The sequence below is a fragment of the Vulpes vulpes genome, chromosome 14, assembly GCF_048418805.1.
Source record: "Vulpes vulpes isolate BD-2025 chromosome 14, VulVul3, whole genome shotgun sequence".
Taxonomy (NCBI): Eukaryota; Metazoa; Chordata; class Mammalia; order Carnivora; family Canidae; genus Vulpes; species Vulpes vulpes.
This window is the reverse complement of record NC_132793.1, coordinates 75,698,165-75,721,101: the sequence shown is the minus strand read 5'-3', so window position 1 is coordinate 75,721,101 and position 22,937 is coordinate 75,698,165. Positions and strand designations below refer to the sequence as shown.

At 42.8% G+C, this 22,937-nt stretch overlaps 1 protein-coding gene across 5 annotated transcripts in view; it reads right to left on the bottom strand.

Annotated features, from left to right (window-relative positions):
• Positions 1-22,937, bottom strand: part of DMGDH (dimethylglycine dehydrogenase) — a 104,340-nt gene that overhangs the window by 12,255 nt on the left and 69,148 nt on the right. For all 5 annotated transcript variants that reach the window (XM_025998046.2, XM_072736929.1, XM_072736928.1 and 2 more), the window contains exons 12-15: positions 21,748-21,965; positions 19,610-19,767; positions 17,144-17,203; positions 241-375 (exon numbers count right to left, since the gene is read on the bottom strand). In XM_025998046.2, coding sequence (XP_025853831.2) covers positions 241-375; positions 17,144-17,203; positions 19,610-19,767; positions 21,748-21,965 — 571 coding nt within the window. The remainder of the gene's footprint in view (positions 1-240; positions 376-17,143; positions 17,204-19,609; positions 19,768-21,747; positions 21,966-22,937) is intronic.

Below are 22,937 nucleotides of genomic sequence, written 5' to 3'. Positions count from 1 at the left end.
AAGTTTATGTTTTTAAAAATGAGCAGCATTTCATTTTCCTTTCAGTTAACTGATTTCTGCTTCTTGAATGTCAGCTCAGGAATCAAAGTGTGTCACCCAACCAGTAGAGAAATAAGTAGCAAAACAAAACAAAACCCCAAACCCGCAAAACACAGGACTCCAAAAGGAAACAGGGACAAGGAGGGCTTCTGGTGCAGAAAAGCTGCGCTGGCCCCTGGCCACGAGGTCCTCAGCACTCACCTTGCCATCAAACCAGATGCTTTCATTTCCCTCCGGATCAACATCATCCGTTGCCAAGGTGAGGCAGACCAGTCTCCGTTTCAGCCCCTTGGCTTTAATCTGTTTCAGTGCTTGCTTTCCTATGAAGTCTGCTGGCTGCAGGAATCCAAGATAATGATGATGAATGAATGCTCAGACACTGTGACAAGGTTAGAGATGCAAGCATTTAAATTTGTCTTTGTGATTTTCTCGCCAATTACACATCAAATAAAAATACAGATTGGATCAAACATCTAGACAAATATTTCTTAGTCCTCAAATGACAATATCTGCCACCCTTTCCTTCATAACAGGTTAGACTTAAAGGTAATAACTTGTGATAACAATTTTACCAGAACCACCTGGGCAGAAAACCAGAAGGCACGATATTGCGATGGTGGATTACAAAAGCGACCCTTGTATCTAATGGCTCTGGACAGCAGTACTGGATGGTAGTGAGCAACGTACTACTCAATTTCTACCTTTAGTAAGCGTCTTCCAAGAAGGAAACCTGGGTTTTTGAAATGTGATGCCAAAACAAGCCCAAAATGTTGCACATTTCCCCCCTTCTTCAGAATAGTGCTCCAATAAACGAGTCGAACCTTGGATTGCACTCAATTCACTCAGGAATGTATTGACTGCCCTACTATGTGTAAGGTATCATGCTAGGCCCTGTGTGGGTTCCAAAATTAGATATAGACATTTTGATCAAAGAGCTTATTCTCTAATACTACGGTTTTCAACCTTGTTTTTCCTCCTTCTATCTAACACATGATGGATGACGTTCCTATTCCTAATATGTTCCCCTAGGCACACTCAGAGTTATTCCCAACGCAACACAAGTGAGAGTGACATTGCTCTAGTGATAACCTTGAGTCCATTCTTATGTGTTTAAAAAAAAAGTAGGAATCATGCAAACTACAGGACTTCTACATTTATTAGTCACACACTTTACAACAAACAGGTGAGTGATGACTCCTCAGTGGAGACACTTAACTAATAAAGGAGGCTCAACAGATCTATCTAACCAGGATGCCAAGGATACGGGCTAGGTAAGTGTGAGAAGCTAGTCAGAGGCCAGGAACAGTTAGAGTAGGAGGGAAGGCTGACCCCAGAGGGGTATGAGTAAGGCTCTACGTAAAGGAGCCAAACAAGCATCTCTCATCTTACCCAGGAAATGGGGGATCTGTGATATACAAATCACATCTCTACAAAGGAGATTTAATTAGAGATTACAATATGAAAAAATAAAATAATTTTAAAAAAGAGATTACAGTATGATGGAGGAAAATTCTCAGAAGAGTTCTTATGAAAGAAGAAACAACTTTAATTTCCTTATTGGCCAAAGAAGAAAGGAAACAGTATCTCATGCCAAAAATGTCCTCTGCCACCAACATTTAGGAGTTATACAGCTCTTTCTGCACACAAAACATTTAGGATTGAGATCAGTGAGTCCTCCTAACCTCTCAGTGAAGCAGCGGGAGAGATCCTCACCCTCTGTTTGACATCTCCCAGTTCACTCCTTTACTGGTTCAGACTGCCTAGGCTAAGCCCACAATGAAGTATGATTTCTACAGATATTACAACTTGAAATTACTGACCTTCACAGGAAACTGAAAGTTTCCATTGGCCAAGGTTAAAATAATTGCAAAATGAAAGTCCGATTATCTTCCCCAGTGTGATCCAGATGGTGAGAACAATCTATAAAGTTTTATTATGAAGCCAGATAAAAATTCAAAGACAGCTGGACTCGATGTTATTTAAGACAGGACTGCTGGGGAAAAAACAAAACCACCAACCCATAGAAAAGGCCTGATTGATTGGAATTCCTACGTAGGATAAATTCATGATAACAGAAGTCACTAACACGCTGTAACTGTATTCCAACAGGTATTAAGGGTTAATTGGCTTCAAGCTTACACACTCCTTGCTTGCTGACTTACGTCCCTTAGTCTGTAGCCAAACTAACCTACCTGAGATCTGCAGATCCCCGGCCTTGAGGACCAGACTTTCCCAGAAGGTAAGGCCTGACCACATTCATAAACAGCCACCACTGATGCCAACCGATCTCCTCAGGGTCATGTCAATGTGCAATTAACCACCAGGGCACCAGCATCAGCCACAGGCAGCCCACTCACCCCCCCTCAGGTCCCTCACCCTCCCCTTTAAGCTGTCTACCTTTGCCAAAACAGGGAGATGGTCTTTATAATGTTAGTCCACCATCATCCCAGGCTGCTGGCTTCTTAAATAAAGCAGGCATTTTCCTTTCCCATCACCCCTTATCTCTCCAGTATTAATTTTCCAGTGGCAAGCAGCCAAACCTGACTGCAGAACCAGTTCTAATAACAAAAACAAAATTCATTATAGTTAAAACATGTATGCCTAAATACAGAAAGAACTTTAACAATAATAAATTTTGCTATCTTTTTTAAAAGACAACTTGCTATCATGGAGAAATGGTGATGAGGGGTGCTTTCTAGAGTTATCTATATAGGAATCAATAGAAAATGAAAAAAGTTTCACACTTTGTGTGGAAAAGCATTTTATACTGAACGGCCAATGGGCTATTTTGTGTGATTTGTGGAGTGCTAGGAGATGAGGAGATTGCTTCAGAATGGAATCTGGATCTTCCCCCATTAGAAAGCCATATAGATCTTGAAGGTTTGGGGTCTTTCTGAAAACTATTAGAGAACGTTATAATTATCTACTCAATTATCTACTCAACCATTGTTATGCCCCTGGCTGTGTTCAAAAACTGTGTTAGGCAGGAAACATTTGGAGATAAGTAGACTATGTTCTTATGGCTTCTAGGAGATTTGACTCCTTCCCTCCACATCACAACATGCCCAGTCCTGAATCACTTAAGGCCAGTGTCTGCTCCACCTGTGCCAAAAGCTGGCCACGACCAAAGCTTTCAGAAATGGGTCCCTTCATGGGGAACCTGGGTGGCACAGTTGGTTGAGCATCCTACTCTTGATTTCAGCTCAAGTCATCATATCAGGGTCATGAAATCAAGCCTCATATCAGGCTCCATGCTCCTCTCAAAGTTGGTTTGAGATTCTCTCGCCCTCCCTCTGCCCCTCCCCACAATGTGCACACTTGCACCCTCTCTTTCTCTAATAAATAAATACATCTTGAAGAAGAAGAAGAAGAAGAAGAAGAGGAGGAGGAGGAGGAGGAGGAGGAGGAGGAGGAGAAATGGATCCCTCCAGAAGAAACAAGCTTGATCACGATGCCATCAAGTTCCCCCTGACCATGAGTCAGCTGTGAAGAAAATAGAAAGCAACACTCGTGTGCTTACTCTGGATGTCAAGGACAACAAGCACCAGAGTAAGCTATGAAGGAGCTCCATGACTCTGATGTAAGCGAAGTCAACACCCCCATCAGGCCCGATGGAGAGAAGAAGGCATATGTTTGACAAGCTCCTGACTTTAATGCTTTGGATATTGTGAACAATATTGGGATCATCTAACCGGAGTCCAGCTGGCTAAATCTAAGTTTTTCCACCCTGTTTTAAGAAAAGAAAGAGAAAGAAGAAAGAGAAGAAAGAGAAGAAAGAGAAGAAAGAAAGAAAGAAAGAAAGAAAAAAGAAATCCCTTTGGGATCCTAGGCAAGAGCTACCTGGGCATGTGCTGTGGGGTGAGGGGAATAAGATGTGCTAGAAGGAGGACCTAACTCCACTTCTGCCAAAAATTACAATTTAACCCAAGTCTAAGCAGGAACATAAGATATCAGCTATGAATAAGAAATAGGAAAAGTGGAGGAGGGACCTCAGAAAATTTTTTCAGGAGAGAAAAATTAATAAACTCAGGGAAAATAAATATAAAGTACTATTTACAACTTATTAGACACTTGCTGTGTGCCAGCCACTCTGTGGAGGGATAAACATTCATGACCTCCTTTAATCCTCATGACATTGCTAGGAGATAAGTAATTCTCTGCCGAGTTTATGGAAGAGAAAGACCCAACCAAGTTAAGGGTCTCTCCAGAACCTTAGTTACATAGACACCAAGTCACCACCTTTAGATTTTATCTGTACATTTTTTTTAAGTGACTATACCTAGAGTCTATCATTGGAAGGCACAGTTTATATAAATACTCTCAAGAGTGTTTCTTTTAAATTATTTCTGGCTACTCTGAACCTGTTTTGAACCTGTTGTGAATGATGTTCATGACACAGTATGTTTGTACTATGAAGGAGGATTCAAAAACACTCTGAAGGTTACTATTAATGAAATCTGACATCTCTATCTGCATGTCCCAGAATTAGGAAGTGATCCAGTCAGCATTACTGCCCTCAGGCCTGAATGAAAACACTCCAACAACAACAAAAACCTAATTAAAAGTAAGGAACACCTACTTAAAACGATAAAAGCTAACACCTGCCCCTGGAGACCGCTCTCCCTTCTCAAGCTAACCTTGTGCCTGACATGGAAAGATTTCAAGTGGGGCAAGGCCATTTCACTCTCCTTTACTCGGCTTTTCTTCCAAGATTGTAGATTTTAATCTATTACATAGCTTTTAATTATAAATGAGACAGCTGAAAATATGTCTAAAGTTAAGTGCTGTGATTAAAACTGGTGCTATCAGGATGACCTGAGAGCAAATACATTTAATGAGTCACAGCCAAATTAACTGCAAAAATAGCTTTTAATATATTTGAGAAACAAACATTTCTGGGGCACTGAGACTATAGCTGAAAAATAGTCTTGGCTTATTAATTTTAAAAAGCAGTAAGAGCCATTAAAATAGCCATCTGTAATATATTCTTTTTTTATTATTATTATTTTTTTTAAATTTTTTTTTTAATTTTTATTTATTTATGATAGTCACAGAGAGAGAGAGAGAGAGGCAGAGACATAGGCAGAGGGAGAAGCAGGCTCCATGCACCGGGAGCCTGATGTGGGATTCGATCCCGGGTCTCCAGGATCGCGCCCTGGGCCAAAGGCAAGCGCCAAACCACTGCGCCACCCAGGGATCCCCCATCTGTAATATATTCTAAATACAACATCCACAAAGATGATAAATTAAGATTTTAAGTGAAATATAATTACTCATCTTATTAGCTCTGTTAGAAGCACTCATGGTGCACCTGAGTGCCTCACTCAGTTGAGCCTTCAGTTCTTGGTTTTGGCTCAGGCCGCGATCTCAGGGTCGTGGGATCGAGGCCTACACCTTGGAGGAGGGTCCGCTTAGGATTCTTCTTCTCCCCCCTCTTCCCCCTCTCCCCACTTGTGCACTGTCTCTCCCCCACTAAGTAAATAAACATATCTGGGTCATAAAAAAGATACTCATATTCCCTCAAAGCACATAGAAATGAAATAAACAGTCTATTTTTGGTTGTGACTCTTAGGTCAAAGCTAATTTAACCGGAGCTGAATTTAACCGGAGTAGTGTTAAGAAGGTTCTGATATGCACAGAGTAGTGGGTTTTCATAGGCCAGGTGTGACTTGTAAAAACCTAGTTCGGAACATTTTCTATACCATTTATTTGGAGTCAAAACCCAACAGAAAATTCAAGGAAGTCATCAGTTTAATTTAATTATCCAAAATCCTTTTAACCTAAATATCAGAAGTCTCCAAAGGCATAAACAAGACAATCATTGTAACATCCTGGGTCCCCTTAGAAACGAGGTAAGCCCCAATGGGAGAATCATGCTTCTGTGCTGACAGATGTGGAGAGAGTTGAGAAACCAGCTAGTCACCTGTCACTATTGGCAGAGTGGAGATGGAAATCCAGGTGACAGACTTCTGCCACTTGTTCCCCAATACTTTACTCAAATGTTTCTTATTTTTCATTTTTAGATAAGGTTTATTTTAGAGCACACACAGGAGTGGAGGGCAGAGGAAGAAGGGAGACAGAGTCTCAAGCAGACTCCCGCTGAGCACAGAGCCCATGCAAGGCTCCATCTCACAACCCTGCCATCATGACCTGAGCTGAAATCAAGAGTTGGACCCTTAACCGGCTGAGCCACCCAGTACCCCAAAACATTTATTTTAAATGGGGCTCAGGGATCATCATTTAAAAACAGGGAGAGGAATGCTTCTGTAAGCATGTGGCCAATAGTAACCTACAGTCTATGTAAATCTTAACTTTCTTTGGTCAGTTGATGAATACCAGGTACGTCTGTGCTTGTCTTACACTCAAACTGATAAAGCCGTACAGAGGTTCACTTATCTAGGGAGTGAATCAAGTGACCCACCACCCCACCAAGACAGAGTAGACCATCATTCATTTTATCTTCACATCATTAGGATCACAGCTTTTCAGCAGGCAGGAAACTTCAGGGCCTTGCCTGGAGTGATGAAGTGAGTTTAGCACCAAACCTTGAGCCCAGGCTTCTCAATTCTCCATTCCTTTTCCACTATGCAGAGCTTAGAACATTCCACATGTTTATAATGACCACAACTTCAATATCTTTTTATTAGCAAAATATTAAATGATTAGTGTAGCAACTCAACTCTGTTATTATTGGCTGGAAACCAATATTCCTACCTACCAGGTTTTCAATCTCTGCTCTCAGCAATGTCAAAGAAACAATTCATCTAGCATTTTCTAACCAAAATTACTCATCAGTTAAGTATTATTTCTCAAAGAAGTCTTTAATATAACTAGAAAAGTGACCCTCTTAACTAGAAGAATCCCGGGGATAAACAGAAACCTGGAGAAAATATTTAACATACTATTTCAAAGTCAGGCCAAGAATTAGGTTAGTATTCAAACCAAACCAGATTTTTCAAAACTAAAATAGCCTCCATTACATGTATGTTATGATTTTTACTAGATTCAGTTTTAAAGAGAATATTTACTTTTCAGTTTTTGAGTCTAAAATCTAATGGAAAGCCATGGACTGGAACAGACCTGTGGCTTTAGATGTACTCAATGTTTAACTGCATTACCAATAATTACAATACACTTTTCATAATAGTTTTCACCTCTAGACTAGAGTGAGGAACAAATGCCCATTTGGTGTCTCAAGTATAGCAACTCAAGCCTAAATGCAAAGTCAATAATTATAAAAGGAAACAGGACAATCATAAAGAAATGAGGCTTCACGGGGTACCTGGGTGGCTTAGTTGATTGAGCATCTGACTCTTGGTTTCCGCCTAGGCCAGGATCTCATAAGTCATGAGATCTAGCCCCACATCACACTCCATGCTCAACGTGAAGTTGTCTTGGGATTCCCTCTTCCTCACCCTCTGCCCCAACCACTCATGCTGTCTCTCAAATCAAGAAAGAAAGAAAGAAAGAAAGAAAGAAAGAAAGAAAGAAAGAAAGAAAGAAAGAAAGAAAGAAAAAAGAAGGCTTCATCAGTTCAGCAGGGACCCAGGATCTATCTTTCTGGGGTCTTCAAAAATCTCAAAGGGTTTTTTTTCTATAGCTGTTTTTCCCTAGGTACTTTTAGATTCAATTCAATTCAGTAAGATGGAAGAGACTAACTTGTACTGATGAGGTACCAGATGTTCTCTATCTCATCTAAAAAACTTAGGAGGTGGGTATTTTCTTTTTACAGATGAGAAAACTGAAGTGTTGATAGTTAAGCACCTTGTTTACTTCTAGAACAAGTGGCAGAGCCATAACTCACATTCTTCAGCAAATACTTACTGAGATCCTACTAGTTAACAGACACAGTGCTAGCCCTAAGAATTCTCCACCTGTCCTCAAAGAGCTCACAGGCTATAGCTGAGGCAGCCAGTATTATGGAATGTGCCAAGGACCACAGTAGATCTAAGTACAGGGTGGTCGAGGAGTGGGGTTCCCAACACACCCCTGGCTTTAATTACTACCACATACGAATGACCTAACCTAAATCCATGCTTTCGGAGCAGAGGTCCTCAAACCCATGTACTCAGCTGTCACTTGTCTGCCCCACAGCCCCTCAACACCACAACTCCTTCCAATCTGCCAATTACACCCTTTGTGTTTCCCTGTTCATTATCAGGATCCTGGATCCTCCTCGTCATTCCCTTCACAGACACTCCCTCATGTGGTCTCCATCCTACCTTCTTCCTATCACTCACACCTCTTTATTCTCCATCCTATTTGGCCACTGCCTCAGTTGAAGCCCTCATCTCTCCACTGGATTTCTTCAGTAATTGGGAAAGTGCTCTCCCAGTCAGCAGGCTAATTTCCTTTCAATTTGTTTTCAATCATCTGAGTGTCACTCCTTTCTCAAAATTCTTCAGTGGCTCCCCAGTGCCCCGAGGACACACTCCAGACTCCCTAGCCTGGCAGACCAGACACATGGTGAAGTGTCAGTACTTCTCAACATCAGCTCTTGATACTATGTTCAACAGCAAAGTATTTGCTGGGCATCTGTTACATGCCAGCCTGAGCTGGGTGTTAGGGATAAAAAAGTAAACATCTATTGTACACTGCCAAACTTGTACTCGAGAAGCTTCCATTCCTTTCAGAAGAAAATGAAAAAAATAATTGCAAGCTGTGACACATCCAAAAGGATGATGTAGCTGCAAAATTTCTTCTAAAATTTATCAAATATGGTGCATGCCTGGGTGGCTCAGTCAGGCAAGTGTCTGACTCTTGATCTCAGCTCAGGTCTTGATCTCAGGAACAGGCGTCAAACCCCATGTTGGGCTCTGTGCTAGGTGTGGCACCTACTTAAAAAATTATCAAATAAAGTCCAACAATATAGAAAAAGATAGCACATCATTACTAAATGGATTCTGCCCTTAAAATGAAAGTTGGGTTAACATTTGAGTATTAAATGTAATTTATCATTTGACAAAGTAAAAAAATAAAAACCATACGATGGTCTCTGCAGATGTAGGAAAAGCGTTTGCCAAAATCTAATATCCCAATTAAAAACAAAACTTTTGGGGGCATCTGGGTGGCTCAGTCAATTAAGAGTCTGCCTTCAGCTTAGGTCACGATCCCAGGGTCCTGAGATTGAGGCCCCAATCAGGGCTCCTGCTCCGTGGCCTCTCCCTCTCCCTCTGCCCCTCCCTCCTGGTCAAGTGTGTGCGCACTCACGCGCTGGCGCGCGCGCGCGCTCTCTCTCTCTCTCTCTCTCTCTCTCTCATAAATAAATAAATAAATAAATAAATAAATAAATAAATAAATAAATAAATAAACTTAGCATGAGGAATAGAAAGGGATGCCTCAATCTGATAAAGAACATCTATGAACAAACTATAGTTAACATCATATTTAATAATAAAAGACTCAAATCTTTCCACCTAAGATCAGGAACAAGTAACAATTCTATTTAATTGTTCAATGTTCAACCAGTGGAGGTACTAAATGCAGGAAAAAAAAGGCATCTAAGTTAGGAAAGACAAAGAATAACTTTTTGTGCACAGTATGACTGTCCATGTAGAAAATTTAGTGCAATCTACAAAAAAATACAAAAAAGTACTAGAACTACTACAGAGTTTAGTGAAGTTTCAAAGTACAAGATCAATATACAAAAGCCAACTGTTAAAAATAAATAAATAAATAAAAAGCCAACTGTTTTCTTTACACTAGTAAATTGAAAATTAAAAATACTATGTAAAAAGTTATTAATATGAAATACTTAAGGATAAGCCTAGAAGAAGATATGCAAAATCTGAAAACTACAAAATCTCCTTGAAATTAAAAACCACCAGGACACCTGGGTGGCTCAGTGGTTGAGCATCTGCCTTCAGCTCAGGGTGTGATTCTGGAGTCTTAGGCTCGAGTCCCACATTGGCCTCCCTGCTTCTCCCTCTGCTTAGGTCTCTGCCTCTCTCTCTCATGAATAAATAAAATCTTTAAAAAAAAATTAAAAACCACCAAAGTAAGTGGAGAGCTATATCTTGTTCCTCAGTTGGAAGACCTTAATTGACGTATAGATGCAATTCCAGTCTAAATTCCAGCAGGTTTTTTTTGCATAAATTAACAAGCTGATTCTAAAATTCATGATCAAAGGACCTCAGATAACTAAAACAACCTAAAAAGAAGAACATATTTGCAAAGCTACCACAACCTGATTCAAACTACAGTAATCAATACAATATGGTATAAAATTCAATAGAGTCCAATAAAAGAGTCCAGAAATAGACCTCAATGCATATGGACAACTTATTTTTGACAAAGTTACATAGGCGATGTAGTTCAGAATGTGCAGTCTTTTCAGCAAATGGTACTGGAGACTGCATGTCTATATGCTAAAAAATGACTTCAATTCCTATCTAGTTCTAGATATAAAAATTAACTGAAAATAAATAGACCTATATGTAAAAAGTTGGTAAGAACTCTAGGAGAAAACAGCAAAAAATCTTTATGACTGGATTAGGCAAAGATTTCTTAATACAACACCAAAAGCATAATCCATAAGAACAAGTTTATAACTTTAAAAATTGAAAAATTAAAACTTCTGCTCTTGGAAAGACATTATTAGATGAAAAGACAGACTGGGAAAAAATATTTGCAAAGTATATATCTAATAAAGGACTTGCACCTAGGATACATTAGAACTTTGAAAAACAAAAACAACTCTATTAGAAATGAGTAAGAGAGGGCAGCCTGGGTGGCTCAGCGGTTTGGCGCCGCCTTCTGCCCAGGGCCTGATCCTGGAGACCCAGGATCAAGTCCCATGTCGGGCTCCCTGCATGGAGCCTGCTTCTCCCTCTGCCTGTGTCTGTCTGTCTGTCTGTATCTCTCTCTGTATCTCATGAATAAATAAATAAAATCTTTAAAAAAATGAGTAAGAGAGTTGACCACTCAACAAATGAAGAAACAGGAATGGTGGCCAGGCACCATTAAGGAAATCAAAACCAAGGGACACCACTACTTATCGAGTAACTAAAGTTAAAAAGACTAAAATGACCAGTATTTGGTAAGGATGTGGTAGAGGAACTCAAACTCTCATGGACTGCTGGTGGTAAGATAAAATATAAAATGGTACACCACTCTGTGAAACAGTTCCTTAAAAAGTTGACATAACTCTGCCACTCCACTCCTGGATACTTACCCAAGAGAAAAGTCGAAGCTAGAAACAACCCCAAAGTTCATTGAGTACATAAACAAATTGTGCTATATACACACAATGGGATCCCACTTAGTATTAAAAGGAATGAATTATTGATACATATAATACCATAGATGACTCTCAAACTAATTGTGCTGAGTGAAAGAATGAAGACCAAAACTGAAGTATATATTGTATGATTCCATTTATAGAAGACTCTAGAAAATGCAAAATGGAGTATCGTGACAAAAAGTTCCTGGGGGAGTAAGTGGGCTGTAAGGTGTTGGGAGGTAGGGACTGCAAAGAGACTTGAACCAACTTCTGGGCATGAGGGATGGGTTCACCATCCTCTTGGTGGTCAGGGTTTCTTTCACAAGTGTCTATCTGCATTAAACCGCAGCAAATGGTGCACTTTCACTATGTCCATTTACTGCAACGTTTAGTTAAGCTGTCAAAATAAATAATTAAAATATATTAAAAGCAATCTAAAGAATTACTTCTGTTATTAGATGATGATTTCCATAGACTTGCAAAGTTTAAAGCAGGCAGCTAAATAGCACATTTAAGTTTTTAGGGTAGAAAGACTGTTGTTTCCTTTTTTTTTTTTTTTAAGATTTTATTTATTTATTCATGAGAGATACAGAGAGAGAGAGAGAGAGAGAGAGAGAGAGAGAGGCAGAGACACAGACAGAGGGAGAAGCAGGCTCCATGCAGGGAGCCCGACGTGGGACTCAATCCAAGGTCTCCAGGATCAGGCCCTGGGCCGAAGGCGGCGCTAAACCGCTGAGCCACCCGGGCTGCCCCAGAGTGTTGTTTCTATCAGAAGTTGGATGTGTATAGGACACCAATACAATGGCTGTTGGCTTAATATACTCTGACAAATGTTTCAGGAATGATCAATTCTCTCTCAGCCTAGATTTTACTTCCCCTTTTTCTATTTCCTTTTGTTTTTCCTTTATCATTAGCAATGGAAATGGGTAAGAGAATAAGGATGGCTTAATTAAAATGTCACAGTTATGTGGCTCATATGGATAACAGTACCACGGTCTTTCCTTAACTACTCTGCTGGGTGGTACTTCATAGGATTTTAGACCTATAAGGGAGCCCTTGTTTTATAGACCAGCAGCCTCAGGAGTAAAATTAAATTAAATGGCTTTCCCAAGGCCACACAGCTAGAATTTGGCAACTTTTTAAAAAAAATTCATTTACTGCCCATTAATAAAAATAAAAAAAGAGTGCACACGTGAGAGAGAGGTATCTGAGGCAGAGTATATTAACTCTACCCTAGCCACAGTAGGTCACAGGTTTACTTCCAATTGATTCACTACTGACTCTATAACACCTTCCTCTGACCCATCCACTTGTCTTTCCATTCTCCTGTTTACTGACAAGACCACAGCAGACAGAAGGCTGAAAGAAATAAAACCATGAAACCCAGACCCTACCCCCAGAGTTAACCCAATTGGTTTGGGGTAGATCACTGTTCTAAAACTGGAGTGAGCACCAGAACCACCTGGAGGGCTTGTTAAAACAGGTTATTGTTATTGGGCCCCATCGCCAGAGTTTCTGATTTGGGGATGGTACTCAAGAACTTGCATTTCTAACCAATCCCTAGGTAACATGGATGCTGCTACTCTATGAACTACACCTGAGAACCACGGGGGGGGGGGTATGATAATTTTTAAAAAGTTCTCCATGACAGTTAAATACACTCAGTTGAAGAGCATTGGTCTAATACAATCACTCTCAACCTTTTTTGGAATCATCTGGGGAATCAAAAACACAACACAACACCACTGTTGCCTGAATCCCTACCTCCAGACATTCTTTTTAAACTGCTCCACATTGCAGCATGAACCTCAGATTTTTTTAACATATTTTCAAACATATGATCCAGATGATTCTAATGTACAGCCAAGACTGAGAGTCATTGACAATTTTATGCCTCAATCCCTATTACCATAATACTTAAAATTTCCCCAGAGGTGGGTACTTATACATCTTGAAAATCCCTTCCTAACTTGTCTGTGAACAAGGATTTATTTCCACTTTGATGTTTTAATAATGCTAACGTGTATCGAATACTTAGAACCTAGTAAGCCTGATGATTCTTTGCCTGTTTTGCTTACCAGTTATGCTTTAAATAATTTCTCAAAAAGAAACATTGTCTTCTACCTTGTAGTTATTATCACTTTATTCTGCTTCTATTGGCTAGAAGCCCATGATACAGTAAGAGAGGGAAAGAAAGAAATTGGGAGTATCCTTAAAAAATTCTCCTTATCTGCTTAAATATGGTTACATTTGTACTTCAGTCTCTGAATCTTAGTTCTCTCCAAATGGACAAAGATTCAGTATTTCCAAGAGGAAAACTCCACTACTACTTATGATTCCACCCTAAGGCAGCTCATTTTCCTTTTGCTTGTCGTTAGTGCACTTTGTTTCTACCTAAACACACACACACAACCATTAATTTTTCCCCAAAAGTAACTTCTTTTGTAATTTATAATACCATTAATAACAGTGATATAAGTTGTTTCAGATAAAGGAATTTTAGTTGAGATTTTAAAGTCTGTATTTAATTATTTTTGCCTGTATCAGCGCTCTGGTTAATGGTTCCTTTCCAGGCTCCAGGCTCATTCTCCACGAGATGGCACTGTTGTGTACTGCTCAAGACCCTCCCGGAGCCGACTGGTATTTTCAGAATATTGAGGTTTCCTACAGTTTTGTTTCAAGCCTCATGAGATCAGAGACCATCAGGAGTTATGTCTTTAACTGGGAGACCTGTGGCCTAGCCAGGTGTTTGATAAATTGTACTTACTGTTGCCCAGGAGGAGAATGACCCCGTGCACAGCTCTGTCTTCCACAGAAGCCAACGCCGGAGGCTCAAACAACTCTAGGAAGTCAGCGAGGCAACTACCATGCACTGCTCTTCCTTTGCCGTCTATGATCTCTCAATACTCCACTTTTCTTTTCCTTACTTTCCTACGAGTTTTTGGTGAGAACACAGTTCTCTCCTAAGAGGCCTGATGGCCCATCTCCTCAGCTGCTCATTTTCCTTCTTAGTATGGCTAAAAGCAGCTCTTCTGATCCTACCATCCAGTACAAAATCAGTTACAACAAAAACCATGTCTGTGGGAAGCATCAATAAATAAAATATTGTCCATGCATATCTTGGGGTCCTGTTGCCAGAAAAACCTTCCCGGGGAATTATTCAGGGCTCATTAGCCCGTGAAGGGAAAGGAGCTTGTTGGGGGAACTGGTGGGTGAGAAAGCCCCCCAGTGAGGTCAGAGCCCCTTCACCACTCTGTGCTGGTTTCCTCACCCTCAGGGGGTACTGAGCCATCCCCGGGGCCCTCCCTGCTCCCACACAACCTGCGTCCTAAAATATTTCCCTTCGTGTTATGGCTTATACAATTGCTGTGTAAATGTTTAAGGGCCAAGCAGGGAATTTTACATGTTTGCTTCAAAGGGAAAGAAAGAAAAGGTCTTTAAACAATTGTAAAACACCAGGATTTTTTTCTTAAATTTTGTTTTTATTGCTACATTTATGGAATGTAAACATTCCTCTGTCTTAGCTGCTTCAGTTTTCATAGACCATCAACTTTCCAAAGCAATTTCAAGTGGCATGATCTATTCTTTAAAATGTAATATGAGGCCAGATTGGTACCATTTTTGTTTTTAGGCACAGAATGTGAATTATGAAGTTACACAGTTTAGCTTGTAATGTTAATCAGGTTTTCAGAAACCTGTTTCATACTATAGACTGCTAAAAAACAGAGATGAGGTTGTTGTGAAACCACATACAGGATCTGGACAAAGTTGATTCAAACTAGTCACCGGTCCTGGAAATAGGCTAGCATCACTAGGATATCCACTAACTAGCTCAGGCCCAGCTCCTGCTACATGGACCCTCACCCAAAGAAAGCATTAGAAATTAACTCCATGACACCAAAATGAGAACCAACAATTCAGAAATCAATAAAAAGCCTACCACAAATCAAAATCATCTGTTAAACGACTTAGTTCTGAGCTGGGCTTTGGTTATTGAAATAATTTAAAGGAACTAATAAATACACAATCCACACCTGCTTATGATCATAAAGAGAGTTTCAAAAACCCAATTTCAACACAAAGAGCTCATTTATCTATGCCTTCTCCCCAAACCATAATACCCAAACACTGTGAAGCAAGAGAGTCCGTTATCTATTTACCTATTGGTGACCAACCACAGAACTTTAGTGCTTTCAAGAGTCAGGCCATTTTTAATCCTTATTTTAAACAGCTAAACCAAGACTTCTGTTATCAGAAGGAGCAATCTGCTGCAAGGGTCTGCCCAAATTCCAAGCACCTGCTTTCTCTGGTCTGGAGGCAGATGGTACACCATAAAAATAAAAGTCATAGGGAAAACATACAGAAAGATATTCCCTTTAAAACCCTTAAGGAGGTTCTTTTTCCTAAAATCTAATACTATAAATATACATGTTTATGTTAATATCTTAGCTTAGAATTTGGGAACTTGAGGCAGGGGCATTAAAAAAAGTTTCCTTAGCCTGATTCATATGCATGCATTCACATGTTTCCATAGAATGGGAAAACGGCCTTTAGCTTAATAGCACCTAAACAGGGCAGTTTATTTCTGGAATTCTAACAAGTAGCCTACACAGCCGCAGCTGTTGTCCTATCCTTCAATATTACCACTAACTGCATCACTATTAAGTTCTTTTCCAGTAACTAAGACACTAGTAGGTGGGTGTCTGAGTCAGCTCGGGCTGCTATAACAAAATCTCACAAACTTGGTGGCTTTAACAACAGGAAATTATTTTTCACAGTTCTGGAGCCTGGGAAGCCATAGATCAAGGTGCCGGCAACTCAGCTGACCTGTGAGTGTCCTCTTTCTGCCTTGCAGACAGCTGCCTTCTTGCCATGTCCTCACAACCAGAAAGAAAGTGAGCCCTGGTGTCTTCCTGTTCTTGTAAAAATACCAATTCCATCATCGTGGAGATCCCACCCTCATGAGCTCACCTACACCTGATTACCTCCCAGAGGCCCCACCTCCAAAGAGCAACACATGGGGGTTAGGGCTTCAACACAAGAATTTTGGAGAGATACAATCATCCAGTCCATAACAATGACATCACTTCATTTATAGCTGTAGGATGTGTATAGGTGATCCGGGCTGTGATAAATATGGTTTTCCACCATAATTATGTAGGATGGTGCTTCTCAAACTTTCGGTGCATCAGAATCCCCTGCAGCTTCTTATAACAAAGGTTTCTTGGCCTGAGCACCAGAGATTCTGACTTAGCAGGTCTGGGGTGGGATCTGAGAATCTGCATTTCTATCAAGCTCCCAGGCGATGCTGACTTTATCTGTGTGAGGCCCACACTCTGAGAACTGCTGATATAGGGATTCCTTCTGGAATGTTACTATCAGTTATCATATTTGTACTGGCTTCTCAACAAATAACCATTTTACGCGGAGCACATTTGAAATGCTGCACTAACATACAATAGGGCTTCATAAGCAGATGGATAGATCTGCTGAGGGGAGATTGTCTACACTGTGAGCACGCAGGGAGAGTCGATTAATGCTGTATGTTTGATTAGCTACTGTGTGGCTCCACAGATCACCAGGATTTACAAGGTCTACTGACATCTTACCCTTAGTAATTTTTATCTCAAAATTTACATTTAGCCTCAAGTTGCTGGATTCTGCGATCTTACATCTATAAGCACACTGCAATATTTTGAACCGATACCCAATTTTGACAAAAGCTTAATACAAAGCACCTGAGCAATGCTTAGTATTTATGTTCATTTGTCCTATAATCACACTTGGTTAAATTTTCAAGCATGGCTCTGTCCATGCTTGAAATTTTCAAATAGCCCCTAATTTTAAGATTCACTGCAAGTACACTTTGGAATGTAAACATACCTTATTTAGCTTTATAAAATAATCCAGCCCAGCTTCCAAGGGGTTTGTATCACAGTTCATCTAAAAGGGAAGCACACATTTTTTTTTTTTAAGATTTTGTTTTCCAATCACCTCTACACCCAGTGTGGGGCTTGAACTCACAACCACGAGATCCAGAGTCACATGTTCTACTGACTGAGCCAGCCAGGAGCCCCCCGAAAATATCCATTTTAAATCTTAGATGAGTGAAAATCATTTCAGTAACATCACCTTCCTATGTTATTTTTTTTTAATTTTTTATTTATTTATGATAGGCACATAGAGAGAGAGAGAGAGAGAGGCCCTATGTTATTTTTTTAGGGAAGAGAAACACTTTTGGATTTTGAACATAGATTCTGAAAGGAAACTTATAAACTGGTCTTTAAAGTAATTTTTTAATCTAAAATTGAAATGTAGCCTGTCAGCAAATATTATCTATCATTTGAGTAGCATATTAGACCCTAAAATTCAGTTTGTTCCTGTGGCTCTTTTACTGACAAAACTATCTGAAGGACACCACAACATGCTGTTCCTCTCCGAAATAAGACTTTAATATGCTTTTATTTAATCGTTTTACATAGCTAGATTTTGAAAAGTTATTAGGTAATTTACTTATTTTACAATTAGCCAGGAATCAGGACAGGTGGAAGAGAAAGCAGGTGGTAGCAAAGTGGCTTCAGTAGAGTTCAGGAACGAGACTGACTCTCAGCCTTGTCATATGTGGTCGAGTAATTACAATACACTTTAAGTGGAAGCTAAAGCCACTCTTTGGGACCCAAGTCACTGGGTTTTGTTTGTTTTGTCATTGTTTCCTTTTGTACCAAGAGAACAGTCTCAAGTCCATGAAAGGTAGCCAAACTTTTTAAGACGACAACATAGCACTCATATAAACGAGATGAGTAATATAAACTTGTTTCATAGGATGTCAAATTTGATCAATTTGAGCAACTCTAAACTTTTCTTTTATCTGCTCAAAATTTCAGAATCTTCTCCAGGCAAGAAATGAAAGCACCGAGACTGCTAGCGACCGCTAGAGGGCGCGCGGGCGCCGCCGGGAAAGCGGGGAAGCTGGGGGTGCGGGGGTGCTGGGGGAGCTGGGCCGGGGGCGGGGGCGGGTAACGCGGGAGGGCTGCGAGGGGCGGGGGGTGCTGCGGGAGGCGAGGGGGTGCTGGGGGTGCTGGGGTGCTGGGCGGGGATGCTGGCGGGGGCGACACGGGAGCGCTGCGGGGGGGCGGGGGGTGCTGCGGGGGCGAGGGGTGCTGGGGTGCTGGGCGGGGGTGCTGGCGGGGGCGACACGGGAGCGCTGCGGGGGGGCGGGGGGTGCTGCGGGGGCGAGGGGTGCTGGGGGTGCTGGGCGGGGGCGACGCGGGAGGGCTGCGGGAGGCGGAGGGTGCTGGGCGGGGGGTGCTGGGCCGGGGGCGGGGGGACGCGGGAGCGCTGCGGGGGGCGAGGGGTGCTGGGGTGCTGGGCGGGGGGTGCTGGGCGGGGGGGACGCGGGAGGGCTGCGTGGGGCGAGGGGTGCTGGGGGTGCTGGGCGGGGGGTGCTGGGCGGGGGGGACGCGGGAGGGCTGCGTGGGGCGAGGGGTGCTGGGGGTGCTGGGCGGGGGGTGCTGGGCGGGGGGGACGCGGGAGGGCTGCGTGGGGCCAGGGGTGCTGGGGGTGCTGGGCGGGGGGTGCTGGGTGGGGGGGACGCGGGGTGCTGGGGGTGCTGGGCGGGGGACGCGGGAGGGCTGCGGGGGGCGAGGGGTGCTGGGCGGGGGGGGACGCGGGAGGGCTGCGGGGGGCGAGGGGTGCTGGGCGGGGGGGGGGGACGCGGGAGGGCTGCGGGGGGCGAGGGGTGCTGGGGTGCTGGGCGGGGTGGGGGGGCCGGGGCCAGCTCTGCAGCTCAGGCCCGGGCCTGCGGGCCCCGCCGGCCCCCCCCCACCCCTCACCCCCTCCCCGGGGGGCTGAGCGCCCCTCCAGGCCTGCCGCCGCCCCAGAGCCCAGGCGGCCCAGCGGCTCCAGGAGGCCGCCCCACCCGGTGCCCGCCGTCCCCGCGCGGCGGTGGGTTCCTGGGCGCAGGGCTCCGGGCCTCAGCCACACCCGCTCGGTTGTGATTTCCCCCGAAAGGTGCAAGAAGGAAGCGGGCTGGGCGGCACAGGCGGGAAGAACCTGAGGGACAGCCGCCAACTTGGGGGCCCCCCCGCCCCCCCTGCGGAGATGCTGCGCGGGGGCCCTGGGTCCCGGGGGGGGGAGGGAGCCCAGCAGGGTGAACGGGGTCGTAGTTTCCCCGACTTTCAACTGGGAAATGAATGAAGCGGGGAAACATCTTCCCCTAACGAAAGAGTCATCTCCCAACTCGGAATTTCTCTGACAGCCAGAGCCGGTGTTAACGTGCTTAGAACGAGCCCTTATGCAAAACTCAGATACAATACAGAAAATTTGGGTGAAGATGCTGGCGTTTCAAACCTCTGACCCCCAGGCTCTGAAAGCCTTCTCCAGTCTTAGGGCGTTCAAGGCGTAGGTCCCGAAGTTGTCGATTCCCTCCTCCTGGCCTGCGTCCATGACAATGTCATAAAGGGCCGCAGAATCTTCTCGTCTATGGTACAGCTCCCAGCCCAGCTCACCTGCAACAAACCCACAAGGACCACACTAGGTAAGACCAGTGATTACCAGGCCTAATGGGCATTAGCTAAGACACCTAAAGAAACGAAGAGAGGGGATCCCTGGGTGGTGCAGCGGTTTAGCACCTGCCTTTGGCCCAGGGCGCAATCCTGGAGACCCGGGATCGGATCCCACGTCGGGCTCCTGGTGCATGGGGCCTGCTTCTCCCTCTGCCTCTCTCTCTCTCTGTGTGACTATTAAAAAAAAAAAAAAAAAGGAATGGAGAGAGTCCACTTACAAAACAGGGACACGGCTGAGTTTTAAATCTTTTTTTTTTTAATTTTTATTTACTTATGATAGTCACACAGAGAGAGAGAGAGAGGCAGAGACACAGGCAGAGGGAAAAGCAGGCCCCATGCACTGGGAGCCCGACGTGGGATCGGATCCCGGGTCTCCAGGATCCCGCCCTGGGCCAAAGCAGGCGCTAAACTGCTGCACCACCCAGGGATCCCACGGCCGAGTTTTAAAAGATGAGTTCACAAAAAAGTTGCAACAAACTCCTGCTACTCCAAAGACACTGCTGTATCCCACGTGCCGTCGGTCGTGCCCCATCCTGTCTCCCACAGGGTGGTATCTAGGATCCCTCCTCTCACCACGCAGAAAGATGTTAATACAGGAATTAACCTGCACTCTTGACCTCAGCTTCATGATGCTAAGCGAGTCATCAGCATGGCATAGTTAATCACCGTCAGGGTTTTTAGAGACCTGGGTGGCTTAGTCAGTTAAGCGGCCTCTTAGCTTCAGCTCAGGTCTTGATCTCAGGGTCCTGGAACGGAGCCCCATGTCAGGCTCTGTGCTCATCAGGGAGTCTGCTTGTGGATTCTCTCCCTCTCCCTTAGCACCCCCCCCCCGCCCCCGCCGGCCATGCTCTGTCTCGAATAAACAAATAAATCTTTATTTTAAAAAAAGAAGAAAGAAAGAAACCTCAATTCCCACTCATTACCCTCAAATCACAAGGCTTAAAAATATAAGCAACTGACAATTATTCAAATGGTCTTCAGTGTGGGACAGCATTTATCTCTAATACTCTTCTTCCCCACTTTTATTCACCATTAGAGCTGTGGGCAAAAACCAAAGGAAATGAAACCTAACTCAAATAGTTGGTTTATTACTTATTCCGCTTATGTTTTATTCTAGTCACCATTTTGCCAAGGTCAGGTGAAAGGACAGGGAGGTGTACAGCGGAAGCCCAGGGAGGAACTTTAGCCTTCATACTCTATGTACGTTCTCCTCGTTCCCTTGTTGAGGGCTGACGGTGATCTGTTTCTCCAGGACACTGCCAGAACCTGAGTCACATGTACCTGAAGGGATGCCTGAGCAACGAGTACTCTTTCTATGAAAGAACAAGGAGGGCTAGAGGGAAGTTGGAAGTGAGCTCACGGCACCAAGGCGGACTGAGAAGCATTCATTCATCTCTATTTCAAATACCTTCTATGCACAAGGTTAGATGCTATATGAAGACTTCCCTAAAAGAGCCTTAGTGGTAATGCTTTAAGAGAAGGGCCTGATACATTTAAGAGATTATTATGAGAGATTCCATGAGAGACCATCTTGAATGTTGCTAGGTAGAGTCAGGCTGGCCTGAATAGGCTGTCAAGCCTTCCAACTATTCTACAGCTGGCCTCTTCCAACTTTTGAATCCACCCTTCCAACTAGTAAGCAGCTATGGGATTAGAACAACAACTGGAAATCTGGGAAATGACCCTCCCAGACTAGGAGGGAAGAGCCAGAATTATTGTAAGAGTTGGACAGGAGGAAATCTTCCTCTAAAGTTATCCTGACAAGACTATTTGTGTGCGCACACATGTGTGTATGTGTGCATGCACCTGTGAGTGTGTGTGTGCACAGGCATATATGCACGTGCACATGTTCATTTGTGCTAGCTTCTTTTAAATTTTAGAGACTTTCTCTTAAATTTTAGAAAATTGTTTTCCAGTTCTTACCAGTATAAGATATCCTAATAGCAGTGACAGGAATGTCTGAAACCTTTAGAGACTTGGTTTGAAGAAACTTGAAAACATCATCACTAAGATCTTCAGCAGTCAGTTTCTGCAGAACCTTCCTTGCATGGGGCCCTGCAATACCAAGGACTCCAAGCTCATCGGTTATGTTTTTAATTTCAACATCATATCCACCGTTGACTGCCTCTTCTTCAATCCATCTGCATTTGAGTCATAAACATTGTGTTAAATCTTGCTTGAATAATGCATGGTGGTAACATATTAATTCTCGGAAGACATGCTCTGTGTCTAGAATTACCAGGAAGCCCCAAGAGTGTCATCTCATATAATAACCTAATTTTTTAAGTTGAGGAAACTGAGTCCCAGAGATGTTAAGTGATTCTCTTTAAACCACTCACTTATAAATTTGGGGATAATTTTTCATAGTACAGAAGGATCCTTCAATTTAAATAGGCTCTGCCACATAATTCTTTCCAACAGTGACAGCCCTATTGCATTTAAACTAATGATTCAATCTTCAAAAATTAATTTAAACTCAAATTTTCTCTAATACCTATACACGGAAGGCACATTTGTGCTGCTACAGGTTAATAATGTGCCTGCCACCAGACACTTAATTGCTTTGACAATCACAAGGAAACGATAAAAACTCTAAAGACTAGTTTCAATTCCTAAGGCTTGATGAGTTATTGGAACCCAGTTTTAGGGTTTGTTTATCATTTACTGAGCAGTCCCTGGAGCTACATAAAATGATCATCTGGATTTACCAAAGCTAAGCTACTAAGATACATCTTGGGTTGGAGGATATAATTCGCATCATTTTACAACCATAGTGAGAATTTCAGAGTACAACATTTATTAAACAATAGCATTCCAAATGTTTTTGGAATGCTGAAGACTACAGATTTTATAGTAGACTAAATCATAGACCAAAGATTCACGTGAAGGATTGTCTTGGCAAGTCAACGATTTAAATCTTGCGGTGTGCCAGAGAGCACAAAGCATCAAAAAGGAAGATGATAACCCCAGGTAGGCAGCTTACTCAAATGGACTGAACATGGGCATCAGAATAAAAAGGACTGGCTTAAGCAAGTTACTCTAACTCAATCTTCAGTTTTCTCATATGAAAGTGGGATTATAGACCTTGCAGATATATCTATTAGAATTAATTA